The 22,089-nt window shown below is 36.1% G+C and overlaps 1 protein-coding gene across 2 annotated transcripts in view; it reads right to left on the minus strand.

Annotated features, from left to right (window-relative positions):
• Positions 1–7,105: 7,105 nt before the first annotated feature.
• The window catches only part of gnaz (guanine nucleotide binding protein (G protein), alpha z polypeptide), a 45,235-nt gene continuing 30,251 nt past the window's right edge, over positions 7,106–22,089 (minus strand). For both annotated transcript variants that reach the window (XM_028025399.1, XM_028025398.1), the window contains exon 3: positions 7,106–10,668. In XM_028025399.1, coding sequence (XP_027881200.1) covers positions 10,324–10,668 — 345 coding nt within the window. In that variant the 3' untranslated portion in view covers positions 7,106–10,323. The remainder of the gene's footprint in view (positions 10,669–22,089) is intronic.

Genomic DNA, 22,089 nt, shown 5'->3' on the forward strand with positions numbered 1-22,089 from the left:
AGTGGCAGGACACAAATGCAAGTATGCTTACTCAGCCTAATATTCCCAGCAGGCCGTTCTGTCAACCTCTAAGCACCTAAAATGTGTTATGGGATACAGTAATTGCTACAGTCTAGACACAAATTACTTCTCTTATAGACGGCCAAATTAAGAAAAAGGAAACAGACTGCATGTTCCCAAACAGCACTTAGGGTAAGTATTGCAATTCAGTACAGAGTATGTCTTAGGAAACCACGGTGACATGGGACCTTGTAAGTGTTTACCTAAAAAAAACTATGTGGTGGAACAAGTGTGGACATTGCATTTTTTTAAAGTGTGTTTGCAAGTTATAGTAAAATACAACGTTAGAACTTCTCTTCTGATGACACACATTCAAAATCAATTTTCCATATTTGACTTAGGTGGTTATGAATGTTAGTCTTAAGTATTTAATGATATGTGAAATATTTATCTTCAAGAAATGATCATGCAATAGACAACGGCAATGATTGTAAAAAAATAGTTGCTAGGGTTTGAATTTATTGTGGATTAAATGTGTCATCGTCTAGACTTGTGGTTAAAAGAAATGCGCCTCTGTGTTACGTTGTATTTGTGAAGGAAGGCAAGGAGTGGCTGTTAGAAATTACTAACAGGCACTTTTAGAAGGAATCTTTTTGGATTCCTTCAGACTCTAAAAAGTAAGAAAAAAATGTAAAAAGCATGCCTTAGTTCTATTTATGATGAAAATCTGACAGTAGTGAGCGCAGTGTGACATTTAGCATCTTCTCATCTTCTTCCAGGAGACTATCGCTCCAAATCACTCGCCCTTTTGGCTGAGGTCTTCGTTGGCGTGTTATGCTTGACAGCAGAATGCTTTTCCAACAGCAGGGCTAAGATGAAGATTTGTTTTTAAAGTGGTTTCATATCCCACAATGCTCCTGAAGCCCAAGAGCAAAAACTGTCCAGACTCTGCAGGGTTGCTTTAATTTCAGCGACTTAGAATGTAATCACATACTCAGGTAGAATATTAACAACACTTCATGGTGGATCATGGACTTCTTAAAAAAATCTTGAACACAAGAAGTGTCTTTGTGGCACCTTCTGGTTTTCAAAAGATCAACATTCCTCAAGAGGTTGAGTGCTAGCTGAAAGCATACTTCTTGCTTTCTTTTTCCAGAGAAGATTGCTTGAGCAGCATTTGCACTTTGCTGTCTATTACTGCCAAAAACAGCAAAAGCTCTACATATGACTTTTAAATCTACTTACAATATCAAAGGGTGGAAATGCATTTAGATGCAACCTGTGAGACTAGCACTGAGGATATAAAGACAATGAGAAATGCAGCCTGCATTTGTTCCAACCGCTCATATAGAAGTCATAAGCCTGTAAGTTCCTGTAAATTTCAATATTTCAAGAAATTAACAAAATATCTCTCTCACTATTTTGAACATTTAAGAAACATATATAATTTAACTATCCTACCTGACCTATAACAGAAAGAACCTTAGACTGAATTAAAGGTACAATATTATGTAAAATGTTTTTATTCCTCTATCAAAAACATACCTGGATTGTTGCCTTGATTTTTTTCATGCGAATCGGAGCTGCAGTTTCCCAGCTTCCACCTCACAGAGCAGCACCTGCCCCACTCAGCTCCTTCAGACTAGCCAGCAGCAATTAGCAAACACCTGGTGGAACTGTGCACCTGCCGAGTTTGTTATACAAGCTACTTCTTAGTGCAATGACAGAAAAAAAATGTTGTTGAGAGATTAATAGGGGATGACTTCCTGAGTGTCTGAAAAAGCAGGAGTTTTAAGTAGACAGAGGCCCAATTTTAAGGCGTTAATTTACTAAGTCAAATTTCTTATAAGTCATATTTGACATGTAGAAACATAATTTGTATAACAGCTGATTTTAACATAGTTACTTGATTATGCTGTAAAATGGCACTATGTGCCTGGAAAATACAAACTACTGTCTCTTTAATGTGAGAGTAAGGGAAAAATGGTTGTGTCTTTTATAGTGAATGTTTTAACTGTATATCTCTGTATTAAGACTTTTATGCCCTCAGCTTTAAATTTTAAATGCAGGACAGATCCATAATAGTGTGATTGGGTGACTTTTGGCCAGTTCCGTCAATTTGTGAATTTGACTAAAGGATATTTTCATGTTTATTATATTTTCTTTTAACTCAAACCATACTGCTTTCTGAACTTTAGCAATGACCGTTTTCAATTCAAAAAATAACCCTAAAACAAGGCAACAACATTAACATTTCAAAAAATGTTGCCTTTAAAATGTATTTTAACATAACAGCTTAAGTATATGTTTTACCAAAAAAGGATAGAAACTGTATTATGTGTATCTATTCATTTTCTTGAACAACTGCTTGCATGCTACTGTCTTTTTAGACTTTTTTATTTTGAAGTAAGTTAGAGACCTTATTGCTTTATTGCCTAATTGAAACTAATCAAAGTATTAGAATTAGAAAATGTATCTAATGTGAATTCTGTAAAAGTTACTTGTCTTAACTGTGTATGGTACTGCCAGGGGAAGTTTTCTGAACTGGACAAAAAATGGTTTTGAGAGGGAACAGAGACTCTTTCAGATTGAACAGATGGTGTAGAGTCAGATGTCACTGATCTGGAAAAGTATCAAATCGACTGCATTGGTCCCAGACATGGAGTTGGTTCAAGAGGGCAGATCTTAAGTCTTTTCATTTTATTTTCAAAGACGTAATTTAAAAATAGTTCAGGAGCAGATAGTAAGCTCACACTGCAGGGGTCAGTGGAGGGAAAAGCAAGTCAAGTTCAGGCTGAAAGGCCTGGAGGATGAGCCTCGGCCGTCATCACTCTTTCTGTGACGAGAACAGAGGAGGGCAGAGTGGTAAGATCAGTCTCTGTGAGTCAGAAGCAGAAGACTGGATTCATGGGAGATTTGCCAGCAGATAGGAGTAGAGATAGAAAGAGATGAGATACTAAACTGCTTATAAGAAAGCTAGATGTGGAATTTTTATCCAGCAGCCTGAAGGGCCGTCTGTTCGATTCACGTGAAAGTTTTAAATCCAGAGAGCAGGTGGGGGCAAATAGGGGAGAAAATTTGCAGGAGGGAGGGATAAAGAGCACAGAAAGGGATGTGAATGAACAGGATAGAGTTGAGCTGAGGACAGAAGCAAGCGGGGGGAATATGAAGCAGTGGGACAGCTGTCCAGAAAAGGTCTGAAAAAGACTTTTGAGGACTGCTGAGGAAAATGGAAAGAAGCAGGTGACGCTGCAGCAGTAAGGCGTTTAAAAAAAACCCACATTTCTCTGTTTTCTAAAACGAAAAATGTCTGGAACATCCAGGAGGCCTGCACAGGGCTTCCAGGGATTCCAGGTATGCACTGTTTCAAAGCCAAGAACTTCTCTTGGTGCCAGTAGGTTGGACGCTACGATTTCAGAAATACATTCCATTCTTCTCCTGTTTGGATGTCTCAATGTTAATCATACATCCATCTATCCATGAGAGTGACACTCTAACCTTCATCAACAAACCTTTAATTTGTATTTTTAATATCTAACAAGTCCAAAGTTTATGTATTTTAAATTAGATTTTTTAGCTAAAAGTAGCAGAGGAATCTTCTTTCACTTTTCCTCTGTTTTATCTTTTCAGTCACACTTAGATATTTCAGATCCTTAAACAAATTTTAGGATAAGAAAAAATAGAAAAAGTATTTTTTATATCATTATTTTACTAATTATGGAAATAAGTTATCTAAACCAGACTGGCCCAATGCACAAATATAATTGGTGGCAGCAGAACAACAGTCTAATCCTGAGTTGCTGCTTCAGGATCTAAACAACTTACCATAATAGATGGAGCCATAAATTTTGCCCCATACTTAATAAAATCTTGAAGGAGAAAATCCAGCTATCTGCCCTTGACTTGAGCTCAAGGAGACTTGGCTCATGTGCCATGACAGTGATCTAAAACACACTGGCAGGTTCACCTCTGAGTGTGTCGAAAAACAGAGACAAGGCTTTGGGGTGGCCTAGTAAAAGTCTGGATTCAAATCCAATTAAAATCCTATTTAATGTCCTCAAATAGGCCACCTATGCTCAAAAACTCTCCAGTGTGATTTAGTTATTTAATTAAAAATAGTTCTGCAAAGACAGGGAGAAAACTCCCACAGTTTAAAGACTCATTACTGTCAGTTATTAGATTTAGGGAGCAGATACTTTTTCACATAGGGCCAAGTTGATTCTGAGCATTTCCCTTGAATAAATAAAGTCATCCTTTAGAAAATCCACTTTGGTCCCACGGATGTTAAAAATTGATAATCTAGAAAAATAGAAGTGTGACAAAACACAGTTCAAGTTTTTTTTTCACAGGTTTGTATGCTAATTTTTATTCTTTCCAATATTATCTGAGAATTGGTTCAACAATGTGCTGAATGTGCTACAGCTATCCACAAATCAAGAGCTGTGACTATTAGAAGACATTTATTAAGTATTTAATGTAAAACTGTATTCATAAAAACAATATTATAAGCCTTTTCCATCTTAAATATAGCTTGCTGCTCCCACGGGTTGAGCATGGCATATAATAGTGTGATAGAGTGATAAAGCATTATGAGAGGGCAACATTATTAAATTCTTCAGACCACCACAGCTGCCCGGATCGCACACACAGTCTAATAATTCTTCTGATTTACAGCGTTGTAAGAAAAATGTCCCGCCGCCATCAGGAGCAACAAACCTGTACTGGGAAAACATACTGGTCCCAAACGGCTATAAATTCAAATATAAGTAATAAAATCTATTTTTGTGGTACTTTATTTATTTTTTGGCAGATAAAAGGATAAATTTCAGCATACAATTCTTTGTGTTTTTTTCTTCAGAATTGGTCAGGCAGTTGATTATTTTATTATTTGAACAAGGCTTACATTAACCCTGCTGGCGTATCATATAAACACCATGCTGTCTACACAGCAACCTCTTGTGACAGAAAACTGTTGACTATACGCCATTGTTTTGTGGAGTTTACTCCTAATTTCTTTGAACTTATAAATTAAAAACATTATCCTTTGAGCTTCTTTTTTTGCATTCATTTTGTAGCTTTGTGGCTTTTATAGCCGCCCCCGGCCCTGACCACATGATGGTCACAAGGCACAATTTCTGCAGAAAAAAACCCCAAAAACATTCTCGTACTCTTATTTTCTCATCAGCAAGCTATATTTATGCTCACCCCTCAGAAAAATTCCCACTCTCTTGAAAGAACACTTGGGATCGATAGTTGCTCTTGACATACAAAAGTTGAGCAACTTGCCAACAGATAACATCCAAATTAAAGGGATAAGAGAATTTTGTGACGGCTTTCATGATCTGTGCTGTCATCTGTGTGCGTGTCTGCAGTAAACCATGTTTAAGCATGAAAATTGTCACATGGACATTAATGAAGAGCACCAGATTAGTCACGAATGTGAACCATGCTTTGATCAAAGTAGACTATTTACACACACTCTACAATTATTGGACCCCACGGTTAAAAAGGAAAACGGCAAAACGTCTTTAAATAAATGAGTCTTCTTTCATTTTCTCAACATCCTTCATAGAATAAACTTGAAACCTCGCGCTGCATAGCTTGTACCAATTCCAGTTGTTTTAAACTTTATAATTCTTCTTTTGGGGCTGGAAGATAGGGAAGCTGATGGCACCATTACCTTGCATGAAGAAGGAGCTGGGTTAAAATCCTGCTCTCTCTGCATGCGGTGGGTTTCTCATTGGGTATTCCAGTCCAAAAATATGACTAGTAGGTTAGTTAGCCTCTCTTAATTGAAATTAGGTATGCATGTGTGCACTGTAAAACATTTGAACCGCATTTAGTTGTGCCTACTATCTTCTATTCTTTAAGTCAAATAGATTTAACAAGTTTTAGATTTTGAACCTAAATGCATGAGTTTGTGAAAGATAATTGTGTTAACTGTTTGTTAATTTTATCAAACATCCAAGCACTGAATAAACCAGAGTTTTTAGGTCAGCTCTTAAAAACACTGAAAAAAGAAAAAGACCGGTGTGGGAACTATTTCCCAGTGTGCTTAGCAGCATGTTTTTGTATCCTGTGTTGCAACGTGAGTGAGATGGAAATGTGTTACACTGATTTGACTCTTGTGCGTTACTAAGGCAACTGTATATTTTAATGCAACTTGAGATTAAGGTCTTGTTGACACTAAATGTTTTTGAGCAGAATTCATTGCAATGTTTAATACAATCAATCATCAGATCAGAAATCTAAAGATTCTAAAATAAAATAAGTAGTTATTTTAATTTAATAATGTGAGTGAAAATAATACAGAAATGTGTGCTTTTAACAAGGTCAGGGCAGTTTTCTTTTCTTGCACATAATTATTTGGTTTAAATTGCAGCATTAAGTTAAAACTCACAATTCAAGATTAATTAATTTAAAAAACAATGTTTAGACAACTTGTCTTTTGTAGTTAAATCAACTTCACAAACTTTAATTTCTGACTTAAAACCAATACAGTTTTATTGTTGACTTTGATTGCATTTTTAAGGCAGCAGGTGGATTTTCATCTTCAAGTTAAACCACCTTCAAATGTTTTACCGTGTGTGTGTACATGCTTGGTTGTTTGTCCTGTATGTTGACCTGTCCAGGCTGCACCCCGTCGCTTGCCGAAGTACTGCTATAGACAATGTTTCTTGAACCTATTTACTGGTTTCTAAAGATCTTACTTGAATGAGATTTTCTCTTGTCTTTCCCATGTCAAAGAGTGGCTAAGAGAAATGTGTCTCTGTCACACACACAACGTCCATCTTCCAGGGAAGAAGGATGCAATACATAAAATCAATGATTCCTCAATATTATTTTCCTCCACTGAATGAATGTACGCAGATTGAAAGTCGGATTTTTTTAAATTTATTTCCAGTGTAAGATTAACTTACTACCAATTTGCACATTTAGTTCTTCGTTTAATGCAGAGGTTTGTAGATGTTCTAAATAAACTCTAATTTATGTCTTGTGAGGTTTAGAAAAAGAGTGGTCTGTGAACAGGCAGACCTGTTGGGTCAGCGAGAGTTTATACACTAATTAGAGCGGAATCCTGTCATCCCACCACACAGAGGCCAAGTTCATTCAGGAGTAATTTAATTGCATACTTCATACCCAAAGTTTTCTTGCTCCAATGGCTACATTGTACGCAGAGGACCCCCTCGCCACCACCTTTTATACGACGGCCTTGGAGGTTGCAAATTGTTTTTATGCATAATTACAGTGAAACAAGAATACTTAGACAGAAATCACCCAAGAAACACATTCACTACACCATGGAAATTTGCATAAGTTGTTTTATTCATAGTTATTGTCCTTTTATATTTTGTATCTCATTGTTTTTGTTTGTTTTTTTTTTGTTAATTTTTTTTTTTTTTTAGATTTTTATTGAAGTGGACATCCTGTAAAGCCAAGCTCGAAGCCCTTGGCTGAGTTGTTCTCTGAGCTGAAAAGACAGAGGGAAGAGTGGAGAGGGATCTTCCTCTTCTGTCTCTCGCTCTCTCTTTATGTCACTGACAGTATCCCAACTCAACCTTTATTTTCACTTGTTTGAACAAAGAGTGTACCTTACAGTATATTTACATCATAGCCACTGACAATTTCCACTTAGATAACGTAAGGAAGGTTGAACTTTCAAGATTTCTTTTATGATGTTTTAAATTCTTGTTCTTCTTTGATCCACTTTCTCCTCACATAATGACCTTAAAGAGAGTGTTTTCTTGTCATTACATCATTGTAATCTTCTTGGTCATCAACAAAACATTTTTCTTAGCATTTTTATATTCATATATCTCTTTTTCAATAGATTCCTCTCTGAGAACTGTACAATCGTACACAGTGTTTGACTTTTATATATATTTTTTGGGAATATATTATTTAAACCCGAGGAAAAAAAGAAACATAATCCCAAAGAAAATATATATTAGTATCCCAAAGTAACAAAATCATGCATGTTTTAATGTATTTCCCATAAAAACAAAATGAAATAAAAAAAAAGAAAAGTATGGGATCTTGTTTTATTTACAAACTGATCTTGGCACGGTTTTTATTGTCTCTTGCTGGACTCTTGGAATGGTTATAAACACAATTTTTACTTTTCTGAGTGTAACATACCTCAGGTATTTTAAGTCAGTGACCTGCTATAAAAAGCAAGTATGAAAGACATTTTTTTATTTTTAAAGCACATAAATATTGGAGAAAGATGAGGGAGGAAAAAGAAGGACATAAGAGGGTCAATCAGAGGAAAGAACAGAAATAAGGTGCCTTGCAAAATGTGTTTTTACCTCCTGCGTTTCACATTTTTTTCACTTACAGCCACAGTTGTTTGTTTTATTAGGATTTTGTTTGACAAAACAAGACAAAGTAGTGCCTCATAATGTTGGTGGTTCTCAAATTTTACAAACCGACTTCTGAAAAGTGTGATTTGAATTTATATCCACCCCATTTACTCTGACACGACTAAGTAAAATTGGGTGCAAACAATTGCAAAAGTAATTTAACTTCCTAGGCCATTACTTTTAGAACCAGTTTCAGCTGTTGTATTTTAAATCTAAAGTCACTTTCTGATCTTCCCATAATCTTTTTTTTTTTGCCAATTCTTTGCAAAATAACTTAAGCTTCATTTGACAGGATGAAAAGTGTCTCTCAGTTGTCAAGCTGTGGTAGAGAATCTTAATTGGATTTTGGTCTGGACTTTGGGAATTTATGAAAGACAATTATGCTTTGATGTAAGCTGTTGTATTGGAGCTCTATCTCTCGATATTGTTACCAGATTCTTTGCATCCTCTGACAAATGTTCTTTCAGTATTCAGTTTTATTAATTTTCTCCATCAGGTCTGAATAGCATTTTTTGAGACCACCATGTGCCAACCATGCGGAAAGTCTTTTGTTAGGTTTGCCAAACTCTTTGTATGCTAAGAAGACAGACTGAACTCCATAAGATGTTAAAAACCTGAGATATTGTTCTTTCAACTTTGTGCCTAATCTGTCTAATTTGTTCTTTGGTCTTTGTGGTGTCGTTTGTTCACCAATGTTCTTTAATACTAGGTCACACTGTTTCCTATTTTTCTATGCTTGCTTTGTCTTCAAAATTATGGGGGTTACAGTGTAACATCAAATCATGTCACATCTAAAGTATGTGTTGCTTTTGCTGCAGTTGAGTTGTGAATAGTGCATCTATACTGGGATCAATGACGTGTAATTCACAGTGTTCTGCTGGCGTGTTCTATTTTAACTTACGTATAAAATGTTTAATATTTTAGGATCAGCTGATTATGTGAGAATGAAATGTCAGTGGCTGTCTGATCATTATTAGCTGAACTGATTAGTAGAATAAGAAATGTCTGACCAATGGGATTAAATTAAACAACTGTGTAGTGCATTCATTACTTGTATGACTTCTTATCTGACTTTATTTAACTTGGAGGTATCCCAGATAATGGGGTCGAACACATCAAGTTGAAAGCCAAGCATAATTTTTCTTTCAAGTCTCAATTATGCACTGCTTTGTGCTGATCCATCAATCAAAAACATAATAACATACATTTGAATTTGTGGTTACAATGTGACAAAAAAGTTGAAAAGTTCAAGAGGCAGCTGAACTTTTGCAAGGCACTGCTGTGTGCTGAAAACAAGTTTCACCTATTTTTTTTTTTCTTTTAGGTCGTGGCAGTTTCCTTTTTGACAGCAACCCCGTGACATCATATGAACTGACCTTTTCTCCCCTTCAGAAACAGAGATCGAAGGGGAACAGCTCATCAGGTACACTCACTGTATCCTATATGTGAAGACTCCCCTCTCTCCCTCTCAAAAAAACAGCATTGATTTGTCAAGATTATATATCATAACGCAGCATTAATTGACTCAGGCAAATAATAGAAAGGGGGAAAAACTGCCAGTACACACTTGGATCTCATTCTTAGGTTTGACAAGAGTAGTCTTGAATTTTCCAGTGTCACTCTGTCAAAGGAGAGTTGACCCAAATACCTTGTGTGTGAGCAAACCATAAAGATGTATGTGTGTGTTTATGTGTGGTGTCTCTGCATACTTAAATTCAGTGCAAACACATAGGGTAAAAATTCCCACCTCAACCACGGCCCGGCAGCTCTGTTGACTCAACAGCATTGTCCAACCCGACCGACGTAACACAGATTTTTATCTCCAGTTCTTTCCTGCAAATCCTCGAAAGCAGACAGACTAACACATTGCCCACTGGTGGGGGCCAACTGCCTCTGAGCTGCCTGCATTTCCCCCGCTGCAAAAACCCACCTGAACCCACCTCCCATCCAGTGTCAGGTCCTAGCATAGCCCAATATACTTAAGATTGTTCTGGATGATTACGTCCGTGACAGCATCGAACACAAACTGGATGTTGCTGGTGTCGGTGGCACAGGTGAAGTGCGAATAGATCTCCTTGGTCTCCTTGTTGCGGTTGAGGTCCTCGAACTGCCGCTGCACGTAGACGGCAGCCTCTTCGTAGGTGTTCTGGCCTTTGTAGTCTGGGAAGCACACTGTCAAGGGAATGCGTTTAATCTTCTCAGCCAGCAAGTCCTTCTTGTTGAGGAAGAGAATGAGCGACGTGTTGGTGAACCAGTTGTTGTTGCAGATGGAGTCGAACAGACGCAAGCTCTCAGCCATGCGGCTCTGTGTGGGCACAGAAACACAAAACTTAAGAACAAGGAAAAGGCAAGTTTCATAGCTAATGCAAGTTTCTGATCTAATCAACACAGTTTGTAATCTTCAGTGGGTTTTGACCTTCACGTATGAAAATCAGACACAAAAGGTTTCAACAACCTGTCAGGATGAAAACAAAAAGAAAACAGTATTGTACGTCAGAGACATCTGCTTGACCAACCGAATGTACAAATCGTCTGTTGTGTCAACAGAGATTTAAGACTAAGATAAATGAAGACCTCAGTTTGAACTCTCATTCTCTCCTGTTAAACGGTCAATTACATCTTTAACCACTTTCTACATGTCCGGTATTGTGAAATGATCAGCTAAAGAGGACGTGTCATTTACTACTTTTACAACTGATGCTGTGAAGCAGATAACCTGAATGGATTGTGTGAACAAAAGATAAAAAGAGAAACACACATTTATAGCCTATGTGCAGTTTTATTTTTTGCAAAAAATAAGTTTGAATGTACAGTACATGTTCACGACACCTGCTAAAATTACTTAGGAGCTTTAAAATTAACAACAGTGTTTGTTTTTTTTTTATCTAAGGAACTTTAGGTGACCACAGCTCATCTCTGCATTATTAAACAACTTTGTTTTAGGACAAACTAAAAATTACATTGAACGTTTTTGAATTAACTTTTGTTTTCAGTCTAAACTCTATAAGAATGTGGTTGAGCATATAAGTTAAAAAGTAAAACATGCTTTTATTCTGGGTTTACATAAGGACTAAGTTCAGTCATTCTCAAATGGTAGTAAAAAATACCTGATATCACTTCAGATTTTTTGCCATTCTTTGATTTTTTTTTATACCATTATGAGAATTACTGATATAACACTAGTTATAACCAATAGCGGCTTTCTATTTGGGTTTTTACAACCAAGCAGTTCCAGGCATTAACGATGTGCAGCTATAAACTATTATATATATAAAATTAGTAGTTTGTTTTCTTACAGCCAAAGAGACAGCTAAGTATCTCATTATCGTGTTTTACAAGCATCTCACTCTGTAAATATTTGATTCTCCATCTGTTATTCTACATATTTGTGGAGGATCACGATGCAGAGAGCGAAGCATCGCCAAAAGCAAAATACTGTAGTTAAGATGGGCTGTGTGATTGGGTGATTTCCTGCATATAAGGTTGTAATTGGTTCTTTCCCAGTCAACCCCAGCCAAATTCCTCTCCATTTTCAGATCCTCTGCAGCTCTTCCCCATTTGTGATTTGATTGGTAGTAGACTGCATTCGTTGATTAGCCAGTGGATCTTCGTCACTGGATGAGTGAGGACGGTCATTACAAACTCCTCAAACAACAACATCTTAACCACCAAATTGATAATTCCACCGTCAAATCTTGAGATCAAAACCTTTTTATGAATTGTGGCAGAAGAGCGCATACAGCATCAGCTGGATGGAACAACTCACAAAGGTCAAAAATATCAAGAGATTTCTGAGAAACTGGCTGAACAACATGTGCAAAGTGACATCACTGGTGCGTCAACCACCTCCTGAGCACACACATTCCCACATATAGAGAGGAACACACTGCCAATGGAGACACACCCAACTTGACTGGAACACACTAAGTTTTCTGTATCTGTATGCTCTGTGTTTGCTATGTGAGCTATTAGCTCTAAACAACCTTGACGCATTTTCATGTCTCTCTCATTTGATTCAATAACCAACCAAATAGTTTGCAGAGACAGATAGATTCCCACATCTAACGTGGAGTATTTTAACCCTATGATCTGTTGGTTGTGTGGGAGCATGCATATATGCATGCCTTGGGGAGAATCTGTGCACCCTGCACTCATGTGATGTTGAATGTATAAGAGAAAACAGAAGAATAGAAAGTTGATCTGGTCAAGGCAGCTGCTGGCATGTGGCGACTAGCCAGCAGCTTGTGACTGGGAAGATGTCAGATGGAGGACTGCTGTTTTGAAAGGTTACAGAAACAACATGCTCTAAGCAAATCACAAGATCTCCACTGCTTGGAAAAAAAAGTGGAAAAAAAGAGAGATGCTGATTATTCAATGGCGTAAGGGCAATATTTTTGGACTGAAGGAAAATGTTACAGTTTTGAGAAAACAGGTGAGCGAAACATTTACATACATATCAGAAAACTAAATTACAGAAGATGCTGAAGGCTGAGAAGACAAATGTAATGAAAACACAACTTTATAATGGCCTCTCAGAGGATTGGGTTTATCTCACCTGCTACAGGAGTAATTTAATAACTCCTGTAGCATAAATCCAGATTTTTAGCTTTAGAGACTAACAGCTAATGTGATACTGTATATCCCTGTAAAGTGGATATATATGACTTTAAATCAAATCTAGTCTCAAGATGTAGTTGTGGTTTATGCAAATGATTTTCTGAAACCTTAAAGCATTTAAAATAGATACAAGGATGAATCTAGATTGCATACTTTTGCTCATACTGATCACTCAAAATGCTTCCAAGCTAAAGACGTATTCACTAAGCTGCACATACTATAGGTGTCACCTGAAAACTCTAAATATTTGCTTGCCTGTGTAACCCATCTCAGTCTCTTTGTTTCTAACATTGAATCTGTTTCATGTCTACTGAGCAACATGCTGATAGATTGTTGCCAGGAAAGAAAGTGGACGTTTATTACACTGGGAGGATCTTCAACCTAAATATCCAATGATCAGTTGCTTCTTGTGCTTATTAACATCTCAGATGTTTATATTGACATTCTTGCAGTCCACAATGAATATTTTAAAGGCCAGGACAAAAAACTTCATATTCTTCATCTTTGTGTGATACATTTGCTTTTGCACCTATTCAGAAATATATTTTTCCCATGTAAGGAAAATTTTTAATAGCTTGAATTTTTCTAGGATATTTTAGATAATCTTAGTTCAAATGGAAATCAGAGGACAACTAATACTAGACAGCTTGTTGTTAAAGTTGAGACAGGCTGGTCTTCTTTCAAAACTGTGGAAACTGCAGACTGGGCCCTAAACATTGTATTCAGCACACAATGCTGTTGGGCTGTTTGACCTCGCTCTTCCTCTTTCCTGGGTGTCAAAACATGACTGCGACTGCTTTGAGAGTACAGCAGGAGACAGCCAGCTGAGACGAGGCTCTCGTCTCTTCTGCTGGCCACTTCACACTTGTGCTGAAAGATTTCTTAATGGGGAGCGCAAGGAAAAGGTTAGCTGGGGGGAGATAGGAACTCTAATGCATGCAGCTCCTCCTTTCTTTGCTTCAAACACCAACAACTGATGCAGATTGGCTCATGTACAAAAGCATAGACAAAAGCAGTGGCTTAAATTAAGTCTAGGTATTAATTAGAAGGTCCACCACAGTGTCCCTGCTTTGTTTACATAAATAAAAATTCTTTTTTAAATGTGTAGCCACACCTGCAATATTCATCAAGGTTCATTTTCATGCAGCCTTATGAGGCCAGGCCTCTTTGCATTAAGCAGCAAACTCATTGTACCTGAGAGCTGCATTATTTAGGATTTTCCATCGTTGTTCTGCCCCTTTTTTTAAATTAGTAATGTCTCAACATGCGGTAGCCACACTGCAGAACCCAGAGCTGAAATTCCATGCATTTTTAAATCAGAATTATTTTGAAAGTATTTTTATAAAATCTAATCATTTTGTCTGACATTTGCATGTTTATGGTTCCGCTGAGACTTACAGACAATAATCCTCTGAGCCATGCATGTGCCTTACCTTGATTTGGGATTGGATAAGAGGAAGGTCATGCCATCTCCTCTAAAGGACAAACTAATAAAAGATTATGGAGGATGACAGACAAAATGTACTGAGATAGCTTTGTAGGTGAAAGCAATGACATGAAACCTGTAATGCTGTTTTAGCTTCTGTATAACAAATAAACGTCCAGGTGCATTTTATCAATATTTAAGATTCTGAATGAAACCAACTTTTTTGAAGGATTGGCATGAAAAGTTCAAGGCTAGATTCTGGATTGTATTTATTATATTTATTCTTAGTATTTTTTTCTAAATTCAATAGAAGATATTATTACTGATCACTTCTCAGACACGCCTCTAAAGCGCACATGGTGGTGATTTCCTTTTTCTTCAATGAGGATTGAACAAAAAAATCCATTATTTTAACCTGTCATAATGAAAACATCTTAAAAGATCTCATTGTCTAATGTGAAGGAAGAATTGTTAAAATAAGCAAAATATTAGCGATAGAGAATTGATCCTGCAGCCAGGGGTGTCATATTAGCCAAACAGAAAATCACAACCTTCGTTCTTTTATTTTTATTTCACAGACACTAAATTCACAGCAGGTTTGCAGAATCAGCTGTTGCATATAAACCTGCGCTACACATTCATGATACCACACCCATGAAGCCCTTTCATAGATTCATGCTCATACATGCAGTCTTCATCCATGTTTTTTCCCTTTTTCATCCTCCCCTACCTCATCGCAGCTCACTGTCAACAGCGCTAGGATTAGGAGCATTTGACTGGCCTGTTTCTTAGCAACAGTAACCATGGCACCCGATTCATTATGAAGACAGGGATGGGACAGGGAAAATGCATCAGGGAATGAGCTGATGGGTAAATGTACTATAATTATTATGGAGCGTTTTCTTTCTTGTGTGATTTTGTGTGTTTCAACTGAACTGGTGTCGTTTACAGATGAAGGGACGCTATTTTCCGTGTCTCTCCACGCGTCTCCATGTCTCCAGCTTTGAAGGATGTGGCCATTACAATGACTGCTGGCCAAAGCAAGGCATTGATGTTAAATGACAAAAGGTGTTTTTTTTGTTTGTTTTTTTAATCAAAACTGCTCCAGTTCTAGACCAGGGTTGGTTAATAGTAATGGTATGGAAAAAAGCAAAAACAATTGAGAACCAGTTTGATTTTCCAGAGTCAGAGAACCTAGTGGTGATTGGTCTGCAGGGCACAAGTACGTCTCAAGTCTCTCCATCCTAGTCTCAAGTCAAGTGAAGACATGAATGTTCCAAGTGAAGTCCAAAATTAAGGGACACAGTCCAGAGTCAAGTCAAATTAGGAAACTTTGAATTTCAAGTTTTAAGTAAGTCATTTGTCCAAATATGTAATTTAATTACAAAGAAGTAGTGAGCAAAATAAAAAGAAACAAACCTGCTTCTGCAATATTGTATCAAATCTTCAGAATAACAAACTCTGGATATTCAAAAATATCCAGAGTTTGTAAACTAAGTTGTATTTTTTCTTAGTTGTGTTAGATTTGGAGATTATCACAATTATTACAATATTACATATATAAATAATTTTTATGTTTTTTTTGCCTCACCCCAAATTGTTTTTTAGCATATTAGTGTGAATAAACTTCAACTGTAACATTGATAGAACCTCTTGATTTATAAAATTGTAAGAAAACATCTTTCTGTTGGTAACCCACATTTGACATGATGCAAATGTGATAATTTTTAAACTTAATTTAATTACTTAATTTTAACAGAGTGCACTTTATGTTAGAGCGCTGTGCGGTGGGTCCAACAAACACAAGGCCTGCAGATTTTCTGCGGCTCGGGCTTCATGTTCAAATGACCATACAACAGCTACAAGCAACTCACATTACTGTCTACATGCTTGCAATTAAGAATCCGTTCCAATGCACCTGCTACTGTCTGGAATTAAAATGTCAATGAATCTGCCTCTGCATCTCTGTGCAGTTAACTGAGTGATGCAGCTTCTACTCCTCTCTGCCTCCCTTTATTTTCATCCAACTTTGTGTACACCTGTTTGATAGGTCTGGCAGAGCAACTTTCTTCCAGCTAAAATAATTAGAATATTGTGTCAATATTAGAACCTGGGCTTCCATTGTGCCTCAGCAGTGCCATGGGATGTTCATTTCCATCTTACGCCATATTAATGCAGTATTTCATGCGAAATTAAGAGCATAGAAATGAACATGCTTTTCAGTAACTTGACATTTCTTGACATTTAAAGCATCCCTTTTTATCAATTTTATGTAATATTTCCATATTCTTTGACTGGATTTGTGTGTTTCATTATTTTTAAGAGATGATCACCAAAACTACAGCAAATACAGGATGGAAACATTTCACTCTATTATGAATCTATGAGTTTCCCCTTTTTAAGAGTGACAACATGAATTTAACTTATTCACAATATTCACTTTTTTGAGTATGCCTAAGAAAAGCATTCAAGCAACATGCCAGAGATTCATCGTGTATGTTGCAGCAACAGATGGATAAATATTTGCAACTTGCCAGGAGCGTGCAGCGGGATGGTTTATACATTCGGTACAGCTACATTGTAACAGACTTTCTGTTTGGTGTAAGTGTTTTCAAATTAAATGGTCCAAGTCCAAGTGAAGTCATTGGTGTGAATGTTCAAGTCAAGTCCCAAGTCCTTTGTGATTTTACCCAGTTGAATCTAAAGTCTTTAAATCTGACTCAGTTCAAGTGAAATGACTCAATTCACACCTCTTTGAGAACCAGAGTTTTGCCATTTCATCCTGTGACCTAAAATGTCTCTTCCAGTAAATCTTTGATTCTCCCTTTCTTATCACAACCAACATTCTGTAGAGAATCAAAGTGCAAGAAAAAGCTGCACAAATATGATTATTTTTGTGCTATGCCAACAAACAGATGTGTTAATATCACTTATCAGAATTACAAAAACACTTTTAAGCATCAGTAAGTGTTTGTGATCACTTTAACAAAGTAAAAACAGGGATTTCTGATTGCTGACTACTCAAGATGGGCATTAATACTATGATTGGAGCAACAAATCCAGGTTAAAACATGATGCAAAAGACCTATTTGTTCATAGTAGTTCTTAAAATTGGCTTTTGTTAGTGTGGCTTCATTTAGTACAAAAAAATGTGCAAACACAAGAAATAGTCACGTTTGAGGCATTACGGTGGTAAGCCAATAAAGATGATATCTATTATGTTTAATAAGCAACAGTTAAAGGGTGGAATTAATGTGGTTATTTTTTCTATTAGACTCAGCATATCTTCTGTTTTGTTCATAGATATTAACTTCAAAGCATGTTGGGTTCAAAGGCTGATTTAACTTGAAATTTGAAAGAAAGAAGGAAACTAGTCAGCATCATTTCCAGCAAAAGCCGATGAGTCACATCTGATCTGGAATGAGACCTGTGACTTTGATACACATTTGATTTTGTCTTGGTTTTTATGAAAGTTGACTTCACATGAATAAAGGGGGATTTTTCACGAATTGGTGCGAGTTCTTCTTTACATTTTGGGGTGTTATCAAATGCCTGTTTTTTCATAACTATGACTAATGTGTTAAAAATGTGCAAATGTGATCAGATTAAGCCAAGTTGTGTACTTTGAAGTAAATCTTTGTTTTTAGGGAATACTTCAAGTAAGTTTTAACCAAAGTAGAGCAATCTGTGTTTCTTTGGAATATGTGTCAGTATTGACCAGTATTTAATATGCAATGTTTGATCACACCACTACTGCAAATGTACTTCTACTTTTAATTTTGTGTCCATACTTTTAGTGTTGAAAGCCCCTGAAAATGTTATGTTCCCGTTTTTTGTTGCAAAGTAAAGATATTTGATTATGGCTTAAATTTACCATTTTGCATGGTATGGAATAAAAAAAATTACATTTGTTGAAAAGTGTAGAAAATATAATACATCTCTGCTCCACTTTAATAGGTGAGAAGAAGGCAGAGAACCTCAGGCCCCAACATGATGAAACATCCCTCCAAACTTTAGAAAAGACAAATGACTGAAGAAATAATGTTGCATTAATGCATTAGTTGCATTAGTGCCACTAGCCTTGTACATCTGTCTGTCACTGTTTGTGTTAGGTTCAGGTTAATAGCATGTGCAGATTGATTCTTACAAACTTCTAGCACACGCTAATAGCCTTGTATATCTACCCCTAACTGTTTGTACCAGTAATTTGAAAAAAATAAAAATCACAGTATTGTCCTTTCTACATAACTTAAGGATAATCGTTAACCATCTGGTGTCTGCAATTTGATTGTTTTAAACATTAAATATCAAAGAATGAAAAATTGGAGAAAGTTACAGAATTTTGATTTTTTTTCCTAACAGTTATTTTTATTATGCACAAGTTTTGTTTTACTGAAACACCAATTCTTTTTCACTGCATTAAAATATTCAAAAACATTTGAATTTATTAAAATGGTACACTTTTGTGTTATGTAGTTGCTGTTGTGTTTTATTTAAACTCATCTTGCAAACGATTAGAGAAACGGTTGCGGGTGCATCTATGGTCCTTATCAACAAATCTGCTGGGTGTTCATATCTGTCTGTCTCATTCTTAAATGAGCTGAAGGAAAATATGGGTCATCTTTTTCAAAATACGTTTCTGAGGAAAGCATTTTACTTGTCAGCCAACAACAATAACCCTACTTAGTCCCCACTGTATCCATGAAAGTTAACTATCTTTGAAACATAATTAACCAATAAGTAGATTCTCTCTGATAGATCCATTTTTTTCATCAGTAATTGTGTTAATTGACACATTCACCTAACAACAATTGAGCTAGGTGACATACTTAAGCTGATAAACCTGCATAATTTACAAGATGAAGCTTAGCTCTCTCACCAAAATACATCTGATTACTGAGGTGTTGCTTAATGCAGCTGATTCGCCTAAGTGGGTTCTGTAAGAAGTTGTGCTCAACCTGAAAGCAAATGGTAGCATGAATATCAACAAGGCCTCTGCAAACAAATAAGAGACTCTTGGGTTTTAGCTAACAGGCAGTGTAAGAATTGTCCTTGTACTTAGAAGCTCCGTCTTTTTGTCATTCGCCTTTGTGTAAAAGTTGTTTTTTCTCGTCTCGCGCTAGTTAACTCCCGTTGCTACACGCCGCCTGTACAATCTGCTAATTCTCACAGGTACAACCTGACACTTTGTTCTGTGAACTCAATTAACACCATCCTGCATTTTCTCCTCAGACTTTATTTTTAACCTATAAAACTAATTGATTTCATGTTCCAGCCTGGCGCAGCCAGTGCACATTTTACTTTATCTCAGTAACCCGTAAATTATCAGGCCAGTTTGGTATTCAGCAAGGACCACGTTTCAGCTGCACTTCTAGCTATTTCCAGAGTCAACTCGATGGCATCAGGGTAAAACCTAGATATTACAGTTGCTTATAAGGACTGAACTGTAATTGTGACACTGGAAAATGAAAAAGTGGTGTTAGTCTTCAAATTTTACTGGGATGCAATATCTGTCCAACTATTCTTAAACACCCGGATAAGAAGAGTAGAATGGTTATGAATGGGAAATTATTTAGATTCCACAAATGTTTTAAAATAGCATCCACTGCTAAGATAACAAGAAAGTAAAAGCATTTAATAATTTATATGCATTTTACAATCATGGAAAACAGCCCCGATACATTCCTACTAAAAAAAACTTTTGATAAGGACAATAGAGTTGGAAAAAGGTATCTAGGTTGTTTATTGAACTACACCAGGGTGCCTGAATGGAATGTACAGGAGTGTATTTTTAAGGAAAAGAATGAGATGGTTTTGTATATTCTGCAGGTCTGTTTTTGGAAAATGTAAAAACTGCTGTGTGTCTACTGAACTGAAATTAATGTCAAACAGAGTGATGCATTTCATAAATTTGTAAAACCAATTTTTTTGAAAAATCTGCAGTACAAAACTTGCTTTAGTGCCTGAGGCAAGAACATTGTAGTACCAATTAAAAGTTCCTCAATAAGAAAAATAAATCAACCAATCAAATGGTGAGCAACTGAATGCATTTAAGGGTCTAGACATGGTAACGATGATTTGTAGTTCAAAGCTTCAGAATCAGCAGTTTGTGGTACCAAACAAATTAGTCTGAGTATTTCAGAAATTGCCAACTTTCTCAGAGTTTTACACAAAAGCATTCTTGTAGGTAGGTTTACGAAGACAAAGAGGAAATGCCCAGTGAGTGGTAAATGTTTGGATGGAAATGACTTGCTAATGTCTGAGGAGAATGGGCAAATAATCAATTAGCTTAAATATCCAATAATCATTTTTTGGTAACACTTTATTTGACAGGTTGTGAATAAGACTGTCATGACACCATCATAAACATGACATAACATCTGTCATGAACATGAGTAAGTCTTCATGAATATTTATGACTGTTGTCATAAAGTGTCAATTGGTAAATTATGACACTTTTAATACAAAGTTGACATTATGCAAAATGTCTTTGTTATGACAACTTGACATTAACCAAGAAATCATGATCTGACATACATTTGTTATAAAAGTATTACTGATTAAACTTTAAAAATAATGTAGCTTTATGTTATTAAAACTTGGTAAGATTGGTTTGCATTTAACATTAAATTAAATCAATTAAAAAGTGGGTCAAACACTGCATATGATATTTTTTCATAAGATTGAGACATACAGTATGTCACCATATGTACTGCATGGTTCCTTTGACTCATATTGGCAAAATGTTGAATAATTTTAAAGTTAAGTCACAAGTGGATAAATTGTACTTTTTATACCAAACTTCTCTATTAAAAGTTTTTTTGGCTTATTTGTTTACTTCTGTTTCTGTGAGGATTTTTTTGTCAAAAGAACCTTAGAAATAGTTGTTTTTATGGGTTTATTTCTACCATGCCATACCTTTACTGAACTTGTTTAGCATTACTTGTCAAATTCCTCATAAAGATCGGTTGTCTCATCCTAATCCTGTAGCCACAGCTAACATTATTTAGTCTATTTTTGGGTGCCCTGTTTCACAGGGCAGGGAATTTTCTTCTGGGAAATGTGTTGCTGCCTATTGACACTGAGGCACAATGCTCCAAGTGTTTCTCTTCACATGACTGCAGTATATAAAAGAGCTTGACTGTCATGCTTTTATTGTTGCTTTAACTTACATATCCATAATTTACTGAGTTGGATGTACATTTTTAAGTGAATCATTATCATAATACAGAAAACAAACATCTTTGAACACAGAAACTTAGAGATCCATTATGTTTAATGCGATGATTGTTTGCTGTAGCAGTTTAAGCACAAGTAACAAATTGTTAAGGCTTAGCAAATTAATATACTCATTTAGTTGTAAAGAAATTTATGAACTGATTTTTATGTGAAGTTATTACACCTAAAAATTAAACTTAAAGCAAAGATAATCAAATTTTGAACACAATTATCTAAGAGTCAATGAAAAATCTGAAAGTCATTTTGAAAATAAAGCAAATTAGCTTTAAATATGCAATATAACTACTTTAAAAATCCTACAAGAAGCAGAAAATAGCACTGAACAAATAAACAAAGTCTGTGTGTCCCTGTGTATCAACGTGACCACAGCAGGGCTGCTTGTATTGTGAAAGGGGATCTACAGAGAGGAAGTGACAAAGCCAAATGTGTGTGTGCTCTGCTTTC

The sequence above is a fragment of the Xiphophorus couchianus genome, chromosome 8 (genome assembly GCF_001444195.1).
Source record: "Xiphophorus couchianus chromosome 8, X_couchianus-1.0, whole genome shotgun sequence".
Taxonomy (NCBI): Eukaryota; Metazoa; Chordata; class Actinopteri; order Cyprinodontiformes; family Poeciliidae; genus Xiphophorus; species Xiphophorus couchianus.